Raw genomic sequence first — 15,132 nt, 5'->3', positions numbered from 1 at the left:
ATGATACCAAAACTGGCAGTTGGCCACTGCCCAGCACAGCACATGAAGTTTAAGCCCCAATCTCAATGCTCCTGAATCATGGTGCCTAAACAGCAATTCCACTGTGAATAAACAACACTGCAGATAAGCATTCACTTCTAAAAAAAAATCAAAGTTTTCCTCTTCCACACAAAAGATCTGAAATATTTTTTTTTCCTGGAAAATTAAGGGTCCTGTAATTAGAAGAAGAATTTTATACTTTAAATTCTATCAGAATCTATCCTTCTCCATTTTTTTCAATGGAAAAATCCAACTTTCATCTCTGAGCTGCTTGTTCTGCCACTAGTAGCAGAGCATCAAATAACTGCCTGCTTTGACCATTGTTTTCTGATAAAAGTGAGTCTAAAAGAAATGGTATCTCTAATTTAGCAAGAAGAAAGTAATTAGGTACTAAAATAACAAATATAGATAAAATAGTGAAAGGAAGAGAAACTTTTTCTTAGCTTACTTTCAGGAGATAAGAATAAAAACAGCTAATGAAACTAAAAGGCATCAAACTTAAACCTATTAAATACTTTTCCCCAGCAGGGCGTATTCACCTCCCCAAACCACTTCTGGAAAGATCTCTTTGCAGCGAACAGCTCAGCAGAATTCAGAAGTGGACAGGCACCAAAATGGGACACATTATCAAGCTGAGGCTAGTCTCCTAAGTATGAGGGAGTTTGTAAAATGCTTTGTTCCATTTTGGGAGAATATTCTATAACTACTGTGCCTTTCCTGTATCCTCTTTGGAAACACCTGAAAACTGCTCTGCTGGAGGCAGGACCCTGCAGCCCCCTCCAAACCTGCACACCAGTGCCCACGGCATCTGTCACGGAGGGCTCAAGGCATTTGGTCTTACATGAGGCAAATAATCCTTCACATGCAGCTCCTTCCACCTCTCTTTTCGCATTCATAAAGGGGCAATTCTTGATCATTCTGTGGCACAAATCTGCTTTCCCCAGGACCCATGCCAGTGCAGGTGTTACTCTAGTTCCTTTTATTTTCTTGGTGCTGGTCCAGCCCAGAGAAAATGGCACAAAAATATCCTCAGGTTTCAGGTTGGGGGCTTGGAATATGTTTAAGGAACGGGCTGATCTTAGGGATCATAAAAGTCAGCCGTATTAACACAGCCTGAAAAACAGATTGGCCTGAAAAAGGCATTGATCTATTACTTTTTCCAAACTCAAAAGCATGTTTATGAGAGCTTCCCTTCTTAGTGCGTTTGGCCTGCAGCAGTGTGATGACTGCTCTGTGGAAACCACTTATGACTTCTGCAAACAGAGATGCTTGGTAAAAGCAAACAGGAAAACATGACACATTTTTTTGTTGTTCAGATGCCCAGCCCTATATTGGACTGGTATAACTGTATACACAGAAAAATGTTAATAATTTCAAAGAAGCTGAAAAAAAATTTACTTTGTATCATCTATAGGAAATAATGCAGTATTTACCAGCCATCACCAAGCTTAATATCAAAAGTCTTTAGAAATGACACAATAGAAAATCCAAGAATAAATGGTAGCAAATACCTCTTCTTTTTTCTTCAGTGTAGACTCTAACTCCTGTATTGTCTGGTTTAATTCTGTTTTATGTGTGTGGACTGCATTGGCTTGACTGCTCACACACTCTAGCTCAGTCACCTGTTGAAATAAGTAGAAATACCACATAGAGAATTAATTTCAACAAATTCAAGGTACTATTTCTTCTTCGCATCAATAGCTGCATTTGAAATATACCCCTAGTTCTGTATGACTTATGTTGATTAAAATAGTGAAGGTGCTCTTATGAAGTTAGCATAAAATTCCTTAATTAATTGTTTAGCATAAAACGGTTGCTATGGCTTCTTGGAAACAATAAATTTAACAAGTCGCAGGCTGAAAAGAACATTTAAGTAAAACTCATGCTCACTAATTTTTGAGATTTTTATGAAAGAAGCTGAATTACCATTTCAGAGTCAGTAATGGCGAGATGATTAAACACAAATCTGTCTGTCTAACTAACCTCTCCATCTGACACTTTTTCATTTTTCACCATCTTCATCAAACTAAGCCAGAATGCTCACCCACTTCCTAGCAAACCTATTAACATTTCACAGCCTCAATTTCCGACTTGGCATCCAAAGATAATAGCAGACACTCAGCCACCAATGTACAACTGCCAACTTCTTACTTCCTCTAGTTTCACATCTCATCTCTCAGTCACAAAGCCAACAGCTAATGGCACAATTTGGATTTGCATCGCTCCTCTTTATTAGCAGACAGCAAACACTCTCCATCTGCCCTTGGATAAGTTAAGATACCTGGCAGTGGTACACCCTTTTTATTTTGTTTTTTTTTTAATCAAAGAGATGCTAATATACTGTCACTCACAAATAAACAATTGTCAAAACCAGCATCTGCACTGAAGAAATAAAATCCATGCAGCTAGAGTCTATGCAGAAAAGTCTTTGTTCATGTACCTCTCAAATTACAGATCAAGATATCAGAGCGCTCTCATACTGCACGTCTGCGTGGATGTGTGCACTAACACCTATTGTTTCATAATAAACTGTCAAAATATTAAAAATACTATTTACAACCTAATAACTCATTTTTATACTGAAGATATGAGCCTGTCAATCTTAGTATATAGTCTTCAACAGAGCTGCACCATCTACCTACAGTAACTAATAAATCTGTCCCCCAAATCCTTTGAACAAAGTGCTACACAATTCTGCAAGAAAACCCTTTAGGTCTCCATTTAACTTTCTTGGAGAAGTAGCCCTTAGATGGACAATTTTATTTCTTAGATAAAAGAACATCCTGAGAAATCAAGGTGGGTGCCCTCCAGCACTGATGTAGACTAGCTAGTGAAGCCACTGAGATTCCAGTAATTTCAGACTCTGAACTATTTATAGGCTCAAAACTCACTGACCACAGAAAGAAGTAAAAGGAAAGCCAAGATGAAATACAAGAAAATTAAAATAAAATCCCTATTGACTTCTCCTTTCTGAGTCACAGGGCATGAACTTCGCTGTGACAGCCATGACAAGTCTGGTTTCCACTACTGGAAAACTGTGATGAAACATTTTTGCACATAATGTATTTATAAACAGAAACAACTGAAATTACAGCAAATTCTTGAGACGTATAAGAGGAATGAGGGATGAGGATATAGCTTGGTAACACAAAACCTCACACCCCATCACAAAGAACTATCTTACTTGCTGGAATTGTCCCAGAAGAAATATCAGTGTTCATGGCAAAAAATAATAGCAGTTTGCTCAGTTTTATATGCCACTAAACATGGAAACTGAAGTCTTAGAAAATTTACTCAATTTGCTTCAATTACACATAAATGTCTATTCAGATTCCTTGTGGCTCTTACCAGTTGTGACTGTTACAGTACTCACCACTACAATAACACAAACACAATGAGCAGAATTGGAACACGTGACCATTATTAACCTATGTCTACACAGTGTCCCAACTAACATCTAGATACAGCAAGAATCACAGAGGCTCAGAGTAATTCAGGCTGGAAGGGGATGCTGGTGGTCATCTAGTTGGGGCCTCCTGCTTAAAATGGGGTCAATTTTGAAGTCACATTTGGTTGCTCAGTGCCTTATCAAGAGCCCTTCCCTATCTCGCAGAGCTGCCTCCGTTTTACACAGGTTCCTGTATTTCTGACATTGTGGGTTTATGCAGATCTCTATCTCATTCTTGAGTTTTGTGGGAACTGTCAAACTCACTCACCTCCCCCACTTGCGATGTTTAACGTCTTAAACACTTCCAAGCTTTTCTGCTGACCCAAGTCTTGAATTGGAGGTGGAAGAATTTGCGAACCCATGGCTAGGGTTGTTACAGGAACCCAGGGTCAGGCCCTCTCTCACCCCTTGTGAAAGACCAGAGCGTTGTATGGCAACCTCCAAGAAGGCAAATCTCTCTTTTAAAACTGTTAGACTCAGCTCCAGCCACTGGCTGAGACACAAGAAAACTCAGTCCCCAAACCACTTCTGTCCTAGCACCTAGTGCCTGGGAAGCAAGCGTGCAGAAGCATCTCACCCTGCGAGCAAGGAAGCACTTGGATGTTCACGCTCCCCAGTACGCTCCAGTCCGTACTAACTCAAGACACCTATTGAAATTGCTCAAGCAAACCCAGCTAATTTTGCTTGAGCAGAGCAGGTAGTGCTCTCACAAACCTTCTTGCCAACAGAGGCAAGTGCTGTCAGAAGGGCAATTAGTTACCAATGCTAAATGGCCTGTAATGTCTTACTCTGCTCCAGCTTTTCTCTGGGCAAATGTCCATCTCCTACTGCTTATGCAAGAAAATAATGCATTGTTCAACTGTTTTGTTTACTGTTGGATGAAAAATCAGTAAGTTGGAAAAAAATAACAAATTCCATTTTAAAAATGGGGTTACTTTAATCATAGTCTTATTTTAATGCCCTTTCCTACAGAAAACTCAAAACATGTCAAATATCTTCATGATGTTATCTTCTTGAATATACCTATAAAAAGGCAAATGATATTGTGATCCTTTCAAAAAAATCCGTAAAGTAAGATGGGCTAGAAAATGATGTGATATAAAGAATATGCAGTTGAAAAGAGAAGTAACAAAAGATAAAGCTCTAGGCAAAAATCTGGATAGCATTTACTTGCTCTATTTCCTTGTTTCAAATTGAATTTATTTTTCTCAAGACCAGTGGCCCAAAAATCATTAAAAATAACTGTTTATGCATTATGCACAGAAGGAGGCTAAAATGCTTTAGTCTGACCCTCCCATGTGCTATTTTCAGGACATCTCCTCATTCGGTGTTTCATCTTTAAGAGCAAGGCTCAATCAATCCTTCAAGCCTTTGCACAGCAACACTGAGCAATGTACCTGTGATTAAGCCTTGTTTCCAGTACAGAATTCAGACTAAAAGAACAGCCTTTGAACAAAAACTGATTAAACAAGGTTCTTCTATTGTGCTATTGTAAGACTGCACTGACAATACTGTGGTTTTGTATTTGAGACTAAAAATGAAAAAAAAAAAAAAAAAAAAATTGTTCTTAGCTTCTTCTTCTTTACTTTGCACTTTTCATCCAGGTAAGGATTGCACGTAGGAAAAAAAATTCTAAAAGGGCTTTTTAGTGACTATTCACTGAGCTAACTCTTCCAGTGTATGGCTGGCGTTATATTTAACTCCATACTTCAGTGAGAAATACATCAGCTGAAAACACAGCTTTTTCTGGCAGAGCCTAGACCTTCTCAGCAGAGGCCATTCTAGAATTTTCTGGAAAGTTTAATCTAGGCTCAACAGCCCATAAATAGAGGAAGATGCCAGGCAGAAATTTTCATTGCAGCAGACAGCTATTGCACACTGCACTGCTGGGAACACCAGGGGAGTCAGGCTTTGAGCCACGTAACACAACATGGAGCAACACCCTTGATGTGAGCTCAAGACAGTGACCGCCCAAAGCTTCAGAAGACTGAGGAACCCCTCAAAGAAAACAAACTGAATCAAATCACAAAGAAACCGAGAGAGGAGTTGCACCACTTCCCAACACAGACAACTACTTCACAAGTAAAGAGTTCAGTTAGAGGCAAAGAAGTGGGAATAACAGAAATATTTTGAGTGGTCTCCTTCCCCAAATAATTACTGACTGCATGAATCTGTGCTGTGTTTGCTGCAGGTTGATTCATTTTTTCAAACCACTTTCTTGAGATAAATTTGTACACTTCTAATCTCAAACAATAGTTTTTATTCAGCATCTTAAATTCAGTACTAAGAGGTTATGAAGTTCCTTCTAAACTTCATACAGAAATCAGTTCAACTGCTACAGAAATGCAAAGAAAGGCAGATAAGAATATATTTCCAGTGTAGCTGTAGCCTATTTTATATACTTGACACCATTACCTTGTTGTTTCCTAAAGGTATTTTTATCCCTTCTATTTACTGCAAAGTGCAATATCCAAGGTCTACTAGCCCAGACTACAATGCAGAAGAGGCAGAGTGCTCACATGCAGGACCAAATTTAAGTATGTATTTTAGTCTAGTTGAGTTACATCCCTAAATGGATCATAACTGTATCTGTGACAACATTATTCCATCAATAATTCAAGATGAACCTCCTACAAAAAAAAAAGAGCCCTTTGCTTTCCACAAAGAGAAGAGAAATTGTGTTGCATGGCTCAGCAAAACTAAGAGTAACTGCATAAAGTTCCACATAATTTATGCAGAAGCAGCTTGTCAGTTCTTTATGGTGGATAGTAAGATGCAAGACAGCATGCTACAAGCCAGTCATAAACATAATTCCAGTATAGCTTTCAAGAATAAAAAACTCTAGAAAGATTTTTAGTGCTAAGAAATCTGAAAATGCAGAAAACAAGGAAAATTGCTTTTCAAGGTTGCTGCTGAAAGAACAAAAAGCACACCAAAGTATTATTCATATACATCACTTCTGACAGCAAATTAATTATTGCAGTTCTCCAAGTACTCATAGATAAAATGATAACCTGGGGGCAGGAGGGAGTTTTGTGCATTACCAACAATATATTACTTTTTTCACCGGAGAAAACAATTAAAGATTTTGCTGAAAAAGACACATTTTACTCTGTGGGCACTGATGCTTCAAGCCATGGAAATATCAAAATGTTTTCCACAGTTATTCTTTTCTACAGAGATGAAAAAGGAATAATCCATCATCTACTCCATTTTTGTGAAGTAATGACACTGCAGTAAGAATTTTTGAAAATAGAGGAAGTTTACTAAAATTGATGCTTTAAGCTTCAGCCGTGCATTATTATTTGCAACTGATAATGCAAATACTAACTTCAGGGGACATCCCTTTCTCTGCAATCTAATTAGCAAATACTTTTTCCAGCTATCTGGCCAGCTCATGAAATAGGTGCAATAGCAAACACATTACAGAGATATCATCCTTTCATCCTGAGGATTTAAATCCAGTAATTTCCTCATTTTCCTGGAGAGTTTTGGAATTATAGGATAGATTTCATTCTACAAAGCTTTGACCACATAAAGATTTTGTGGCATGCCTCCACAAAGTATGCTTTTTATAACTTGCAGACAAATGTATCTTAACAATTTTCTTATGTTTCTTAGAAAGATGAATATGAGAGACCTGCCTATGAAAGCTTTTATTCCTTTCCCAGAGTGACAATAGGTTAGGTTGGTGGGTTGTTTTGTTTTGTTTTTTCCAAAATATAATCTGGTTTATGACACATTCAGTGAAAGTGAATTCTCAGGAAAAGCCTAATGAAATAGTCTTGGGTCCTAAATGCAAATCTGCTCTAAAAACAAACCAAGGCAAACAGAAGAAGACAGAAAAGACTTGCCTGCAGTTCACTGTACATCAAAAAAAGCCAAATTCACGTTTGGATTTCAGGAGTATAACCTGGATCACCTGCTCTGTCTGAAAAGAGGCGGTCTTTTTAGGAAACTTTAATTATTAATAAAGGGTTGAAAATTGAAAAATATGCAGATTATTTGTACTAGGAATCACACAAAGAAGCTGAGAATACCTGTTGGTTTCAGAAATCCTGTCCTAGGAAACGCTCTGTGAGTCTAACATCAAGACTGACAACAGACACCATTTTCGAAAGTAACATGGAACTTATGATAGCTGAAATGGTTATTGGAGGAGCAAAAATGTATATATAAGAAAAAAAAACACATATCCCCTTAAATGCTTGTAAATAAAATGCTTGTATTTTTCCTTTGTTATTCCCTAATACCATGCAAAAAAAAAGGTGGTTAGCCTCTGCAATGGTTTCTCAAGGATTTTTAAAATATTACTCTGGATTTCTTTTTATTAGAAACTAGTTCCACTGTGAGGAGGATAACTGACCTTACAGAGATAATCACTGCTCTGAAACATAAACTCTTTTTTAAGGCAAGATTGTAAGTTCAAAAATAAAAAACAGTTGCTACATTCCCATATGTCTTCTAAAAACTCCATTATCACAGTTAGCCTTTCCAGATCTTACTGTGTCATAGAAAACTCTGATACTCCCCAGAACATCTCTCTTGAACATTAGGTCAATATTTTACATTATGACCTCACTTGGGCAAGAGCTGCCCTTTTTTTTGCCTTTTCAGGAGTTTCTAGTGCAACAATAGTTTACTTGCAATTCCAGATGAAAGGACTGCATACGTAAATACATGGACTTAGTTGTCTGTTTCTTGTGCACTCAGAATTGGTCCATCTGCACACATATCTTTTCAAACAAATGCACAGACAAATACTGACAAAATTATAATCCAATTGTTTTGGTTAAATTGCAAAGCTACCCATAACTACCCTGCAAAATGCTCATCTATTTACACTGTAAACAAACGGTACCAAGCTGCTCTCTAACCACATGCTAATTACAGTATCTTAAGAAAGAAGCTGCACATGGATAACTTTTTTTATCAACCAAACAAAATTTAGATACAGCGTAAGTTTGGATTGTTCAGTGGGGGTAGGAGGGACACAGTTTCAAATAGGGGATGACAAGACATAGTGTCCTGGTTTAACCTGAGCTAGCAATCACAACCACAACAGCTACTGACTCACTCCCTGCCATCCCCCAAATTGGGGAGAGAATTGAGAGGGAAGGGAGAAATTTGTGGGTTGAGAGCAGCTGAGTAGCCTGGGAAGAGGGAGAGCACCCTGGTCCCGAATGGCTGATCCCAGAGAGAGAGAAAAAAGTGAAAAAGGCTGAAAGGCTGAAGCAGGATGGCAAAAGGCAAAACTAAAGGAACTTCTGAATGGAACTCAACCAAAATGGAGCAGAACCAGAAAAGGTCTGCGTCTATGTCTCTCTAGCTGGAAAACCCAACTCTCATTAAATATGAAGCATGACGCTAATGGGATGGAATATTCTCACTGATCACCCTGTATGTCAGTCAAGCTCTGCCCCATCCCTGCCCCACTTCCTCGCTACTCACCCCTGCAGGCACAGAGCTCAGAACAGGCCTTGGCTCCCAGACAACAACTAAGATACCAGTAAATGCTTACATTCTCTTTGTTCCATGTCTAAGACACTGGATAGTTACTTGAAGAAAAATGATAACCTTGTCCTGGGGTGTTATCTTCTTGTTCTCAAAATGACTGTGCTAGCTACAAAAAAGAAAAGTACCTAACTACCTGAAGAAAATTAACTTGCTCTCCGTTAAACCAGCGCAGATAGGCATCACATAAAAAAGGCACATTGCCAATGAATTTCTGGATCAAAACTCCATTCCTGTATTTCTTTTTACTACACTTTCTGTCACTTTTCATACTTCCACTTTTAGATACTTTTACATAATGTCCTTCCTTGGCCACATAAACCCAGTTATTTACAGTAGTCCCACACTGGTGCTAGTAAGACTTCTCAGTAAGTATGAAGCCCACAATATGGGCTCTGATTCAGAAAGTAACTTTATTTCATCTGCATATTCAAAATTTAGTTTTGGTTATTCAGTTATTAATGCAGCTGGTAGAAATATGGAGGTGACTGCTAAAGGATCTGCAAAGATTTTCTACAGATAATCTCAGCAGATGGCTTATATAGCACTCCATACTTCTTGCAGACTTTAATAACTGGTTTTATAGATTGTTATTTTCTATGAGTGGCACAGAAATAGCCCAATAAAATGACCACAGTTTTATTTCTGTATGCTCATGCATTTTTTAATATCCATTTTTAAACATCTTTTAGCAGTAGAGAAATTAACGTCCATTATTTGTCAGGTGGCAACTATGTAAGATGTCTTCATATTTATTTCATTCGTTGAATAAAAGAAACAGAACATAATAGGCTAATTTCATCTTATTTCGTAGGAAATGCTGGTAAAATAACAAGCTAGAATTCAAGAGTTTACCTCTCTGTTCTTTCAGGAATACCCAAGAGTGTGATCACTTCCCTTTATCTCTTTTTATCTTAGGTTTCTTTTGCTGCAGATGAATAATCTTCAAGGACTGCAGCTCTTATTATTATGCACTGGTGTTATTACTCTGTGCTATTGCCCAGTGTCATAGGATGATTTACTTTAGCAGTTAGCATGCAAGAAAAAAATTCATCATTTTCATTTTTAACATGACAAAGACAGAACTTCGGGTTACTTTCCATAATTCATATCACCATTCAATCCTTTCCTTATTGTGGTAGCAGGATTAATGTTAGTACCGATGCCACTCTATGTGTCTGAAGTAGCTCACTTCAGGGTTTTTCTTTCTGTTACTGAGCTGTTCTAAGCTCATGAATTTCTTTTGATTTCAAAAAGCTATGCAAGGTGTGTAGGAGTGCTCCCCAACCCCGTTTAAGGGAAACACTTGTTATTAAGTTGCTTTTAAGCAGATTAGAGGAGAGAAGGCTGCGGGTTCCAAGTTAAGTCCTGACTGGGCATCACATCCTCCCAGAATTATCATCTCTTGTGTTTAAGAGGGAGAAATCTATACAATCATTTAGCAAACTTGCGAAAAATACTATGTCAGACAAAATATCAAAGTACAGCATGTCTGAATTAAGCTCATAACATATCAGAAGACAGCAGAAAATTTTTATTTATTGGGAACTTTGCACTCAGCCACACTGAATCTGTATTCTGTTTTGTCTCAGTTGTAGGCATTATTATTGCAGAGAACAAATGGAAGAAGGAAGATAAAGGGCCCAGAGAAAAAAAATAAATGTGAAAATATGAAAAACTGAACTGACAGATGAGTAATTCTTACACTTAATCAGAAATGGCAAATAATAAATGAAATGAATTTTTTAAAATGCAATCAAAATCAATGAAAAGGCATTTTAGCTTTGTTTCTGTATTTTAAGAAGTTTTAAAAATGTGATAGACAGAAAAATCTATTTCAGTTAAATTTGAAAACAATTATAGAATAAAAAATATTTGGCTTAAAATAATGTAAAACAAGTAAAAAAGCAAAGTTTACAACAAATACTGTATGAGATGAAAGAACCGGTTTACCGCAGTGAATGAAAAAAATAGGAGATAAAAGAATAAGACAGAATGTAAAATGAAAGGATGTTTGTAAATAAAACATGACAAAGTTCAAACTATGGAAAAGGTACCATAAGAAGTCAACTCTTAAGACAGGATTGGCAGTAATATTTTTAATATAAAGAAGAAACTATTTATGTAAATAAGGCTATTTATAAGGCTGTTTATGTAAAGAAGAAACTAAAGATGGAAATAATAATGCAAAGTTTACTAATCAATATGCATTACTTCCCCCCACATACCACACTTGACAGAGGATATGAGTCTGCTGTAGCTTGCAGACAGATGACTCAGGCACCAAAACTTGTATATGAACCTAACGAACACTAGAAGTTAATACCACAATTACATTATGTATAAACCACATAATATATTATCAAATATATTATTAAATGGAACTAAATATAGCAGCTAATGTCGGCAGTACTGTTCTCACTTGCAGTTTCTTTTTGAAATGGGGCACTATTTCAGTTTGAAAAATCAGTCTCTAGCATGTAGGTTAGAAGAACTCTTGTATCACACTGTATGAATAACAGATTGAGATTGATTTTTTTTTTACATGATCTGTCTACTTTTGACTAGAGAGTTCTATTTATTGGGTTATCTAAGTTTATATTTTTCTAAAAGCAATTCCAACAGAGGGCAGTACTCCTGATGAACTGTCCTGCTGTAATTCACAGGCATGTCCAGAGGGACACAGACACGGAGTGTTCCTATATTCTACGTGAGATATCAACAAGCCTCAAGGTCAGAGATTGCAGAAACATTTCATACAGGCATATAAATGGTGATGAGAAGAACATAGTGTAGATGATCCCATGTTATAAGATTTTTGCATTCCCTGAGAAACACAAAATAATTGCATAAAATTTGCTGGGCGAAAGTTATGAAAAATCATCAGTTATTAATAAATGTAGCTGAAAAGACTTTGTTACTACTTCTGTCAAGGGTGGTATCATATAAAAGCAAAGTGACATGCTAAAAGTTCCTATATTCATTAATTGTATTTTCCAGTAACAGATTTTAAATAAGATTTCAACAAGAGCAAAAGTAACAGTAAGAAAAAGGGATCTTTGCCTGTCTTGTTTGGTTAGGTCTCCCACAGCAAATGCAGCTGCTGTTGCTGTTTCATGTTACTTTTCTTTCTTAGGTAAGGACTGTATTGTCTCAACTTTGCAATAAAAGCTGTTGATACATTTTATTAGGAAGAATGTTCCCTCATTGTGCCCACATTTTCACGATGAGTTCTTCACTGTAAAGCCTATCTGATGATCAAATATACCTGAACATCTGCACTTTTAATACAAGGTTGTTATTTAAATCATTTTATCAACAATGACTATTATAATATATTCACAAACCTGAAGCACAGCTTAAAACTTTCACTCTTCTGAAGGAGAAGCTTAAATGAGATGACAGGCAAAGCAAGAGCCTCTCTCTGTACACCATGACAAGCTTGTGCCTGACTGGGAAATTTCTGAAGCAAAGCAGTTTTGTCAGCAAGTGCCAATTGCCTGAACTGAAAGCACTTTGCAAAAAGCACCAGTTTAATTACACTTCATGCATTTCATCCAGCCAGCTATGGCACATGCAGTTACAGTCCATTGGAAATTGTTGTTATCCCCTATCAAACCATTTAGCTGAGACTTCAGGATCCTCGTCTGCAAGTCAGCCAAGGAGTAGGACAGCCCCCCAAAACAGACATTTCCCAAAGTTTCTCAGCTCAAGGGAATTCTTGCTACTTTTCCACATCCCCAGGTTCGATGCAGCCTGCTGCATTTCTCCCCCCACAGATAAAAATGAACCTTGTCCTTGGGAATAGAACAGCCTCCATCTGGAGAGGTCCAGTGCAGGTGTGAAGAACCCTTCAAAATTCGCAGGATTTGGCTAATTGCCACACCTCATTTCATATAGGTGAGTACAGCATACAAAACCAAATTAAAAAGTCTGCCATGTTTGCGACTTCACTTTTCCCTTCTTTTCAGCATATTCATGAGATCTGTTTTCATGCAAAAAAGCAGTGCTTCCATTTGTTTTTGTTTTCTTAACTTCTTGACATCTCCTTTATATTTTTCTAAGTTAACTGATACTAACAAAAGTTATACTGCTTAATCAAAGATATCTTTCCTCCATAAATGTGCTAATCTTGCCTTCATTTTGCACATAAAAAAGTGTCCTAAGCTCAGATGACAAATTCATACAGATAAAGGTGAATAGATTATGCAATACATTAAGAGTTACATGTGAAAAGATAAATGAAAATATTGTATACTTGTTTTCATAATGCAGCCTTCAACCTCACATGCTTTATTCCTCTCTCAAACACTGTTATTCCTTCCCCCACTGTGTACTAATTTCTGGTTTGCCAAATGACCTCTTCAAAATTTACCAGCAGCACCTCCTGTGTGAAAGCAGGAGCAGATCTCTTAATTGCATATAATGATCTTGAATCTATGTTCTGTTTTCTTTAAGTGCAAGGATGGGAGGGAACTGTTCATCTTTGTTATATGTGGAAACTACAACATGGTTTCTTTAACTTACAGATTTGATATCAAGCTTCTGTGGTCTTAAATGCAAAAAGGACTGAAGTGTAATGCTATGGAGAAGGCACTGAAACAGATGTGATGGCATCAAATGAAGAGTTAAAGTTGGCAAACATCTCTTAAGGTTAGATAACTTCCTGCAACAATATGCTTTGCAGAAAAAGAACTGCTACAAAGGGAAGAATTTCCCAATGGAGGAACTCTGTGCTTTAAAGCTATCATTAATTTCTGTCTCAAAGATTAACCTAAAGCCCCAACAATAAATTTATTTATTTTACTTGGACATTAGCAAATACAGTCACTAGTACTTCTACCTCAAGGATCCTGGCCATTTGCCTTGACTTACCCGCTTATGAAGACGTTCTGCTTCCTCCTGATACGCGGCGAGTTGTTGTTTCCATTGTTTGACGTTGGCAGTGGACTCCAGCAGGGCTGCTGTGAGCTTAGCGTTATTACCCTTGAGCGTGGCCAGTTCTGCCTCCCAATGCTTGCTGATTGTCGAACTGCACAGACAGAATGAGAATGATCAGAACTCCAAAATCTCTTCCTATTTTTTTTTCATTAAAATGCCTTTTATTTATTTTTTTTTTCAAACTATCCAGGAAAAAACAGAATTATGCAAAGATCCTGTGACTGTATGTCCAAATGATAATCCAAATGCTGACATCATCAAAACTGTAAATTCAGAAAACATACATATATCATTATTGGAAAGCAACCTCTAACCTCTCAGTTCATTTTTTTAATAAAATGTTAAGGATGATGAAATCCACATCAGCTTCCCAAAAGCAACAGCGTATAATTCTATAATTCTGTAATATGTATAGGATTAGTTATTATTTTAATACATACATTGAGTGAAAGTGCTTTTTAAATCTACTACTTTATGAAATATATTGTAGAAAAATATTTGTCATCAACTTGAGTAAAGAGAGCTAATGTAGTGCTTTGGAACTGCAGCTTAGTTGTCTTAATGTAAGCCTTCTATCATTGAAATGTACTTTCTCTTATTAAATACCATATTTAATTTGTACTTGCAAACTCAAAGATATTTAATTTCAACACCATAATACTATTAATATGCCTTTTCTCAATAATATCAGCAAAGAAACTAGAGATCAAGGAACACAGAGATATTATTGCTTTGTTGCAAAGAGAAAGACAATGTTGGGGTTTACTGGAAGTAGCCCATACAGGAACAATCTTTGCCTAGAGTTTAGTTACTCTCTGAGAAAACACAGGGCTTTAATTTTCACAGGTAATTAGTTTGCCCTCATCTACAGACTCTACATTTGCACTCAGTATGCATCTCAGACACATCGGGTGAATGTATTAGTATGCAAATAGCTCATTAATGCTCACTTGTATAATGCTAACAGCATATGAGGTGCACACCTACATGGAAAATACACAGAGAAAATATTTCATTTTGTCTAATTGGCTTACTATTAAATGCATCATGGAAAACCAAACACCTGTAACTCTGGTCAAAATGATTTTGTATACAGTTTTGTGATGAATTATTATGAATTATCATAATTTATTTATGATAATAAACATATTTTAATATGCTTAATTTAACTATAACTCATTACTATTTTG

At 36.8% G+C, this 15,132-nt stretch overlaps 1 protein-coding gene across 2 annotated transcripts in view; it reads right to left on the bottom strand.

The window, feature by feature from the left end:
• Positions 1-15,132, bottom strand: part of HOMER1 (homer scaffold protein 1) — a gene marked incomplete at its 5' end in the record, with an annotated part of 92,551 nt that overhangs the window by 9,371 nt on the left and 68,048 nt on the right. For both annotated transcript variants that reach the window (XM_082074437.1, XM_082074436.1), the window contains 2 exons: positions 1,551-1,661; positions 13,877-14,033. In XM_082074437.1, the coding sequence (XP_081930563.1) occupies positions 1,551-1,661; positions 13,877-14,033 (268 nt within the window). The remainder of the gene's footprint in view (positions 1-1,550; positions 1,662-13,876; positions 14,034-15,132) is intronic.

Source organism: Streptopelia decaocto (assembly GCF_964273445.1).
Source record: "Streptopelia decaocto genome assembly, chromosome: Z".
In the NCBI taxonomy this organism is placed as follows: Eukaryota; Metazoa; Chordata; class Aves; order Columbiformes; family Columbidae; genus Streptopelia; species Streptopelia decaocto.
Note: the sequence above shows the minus strand (reverse complement) of the source record. Positions and strands in the feature narration are given on the sequence as shown.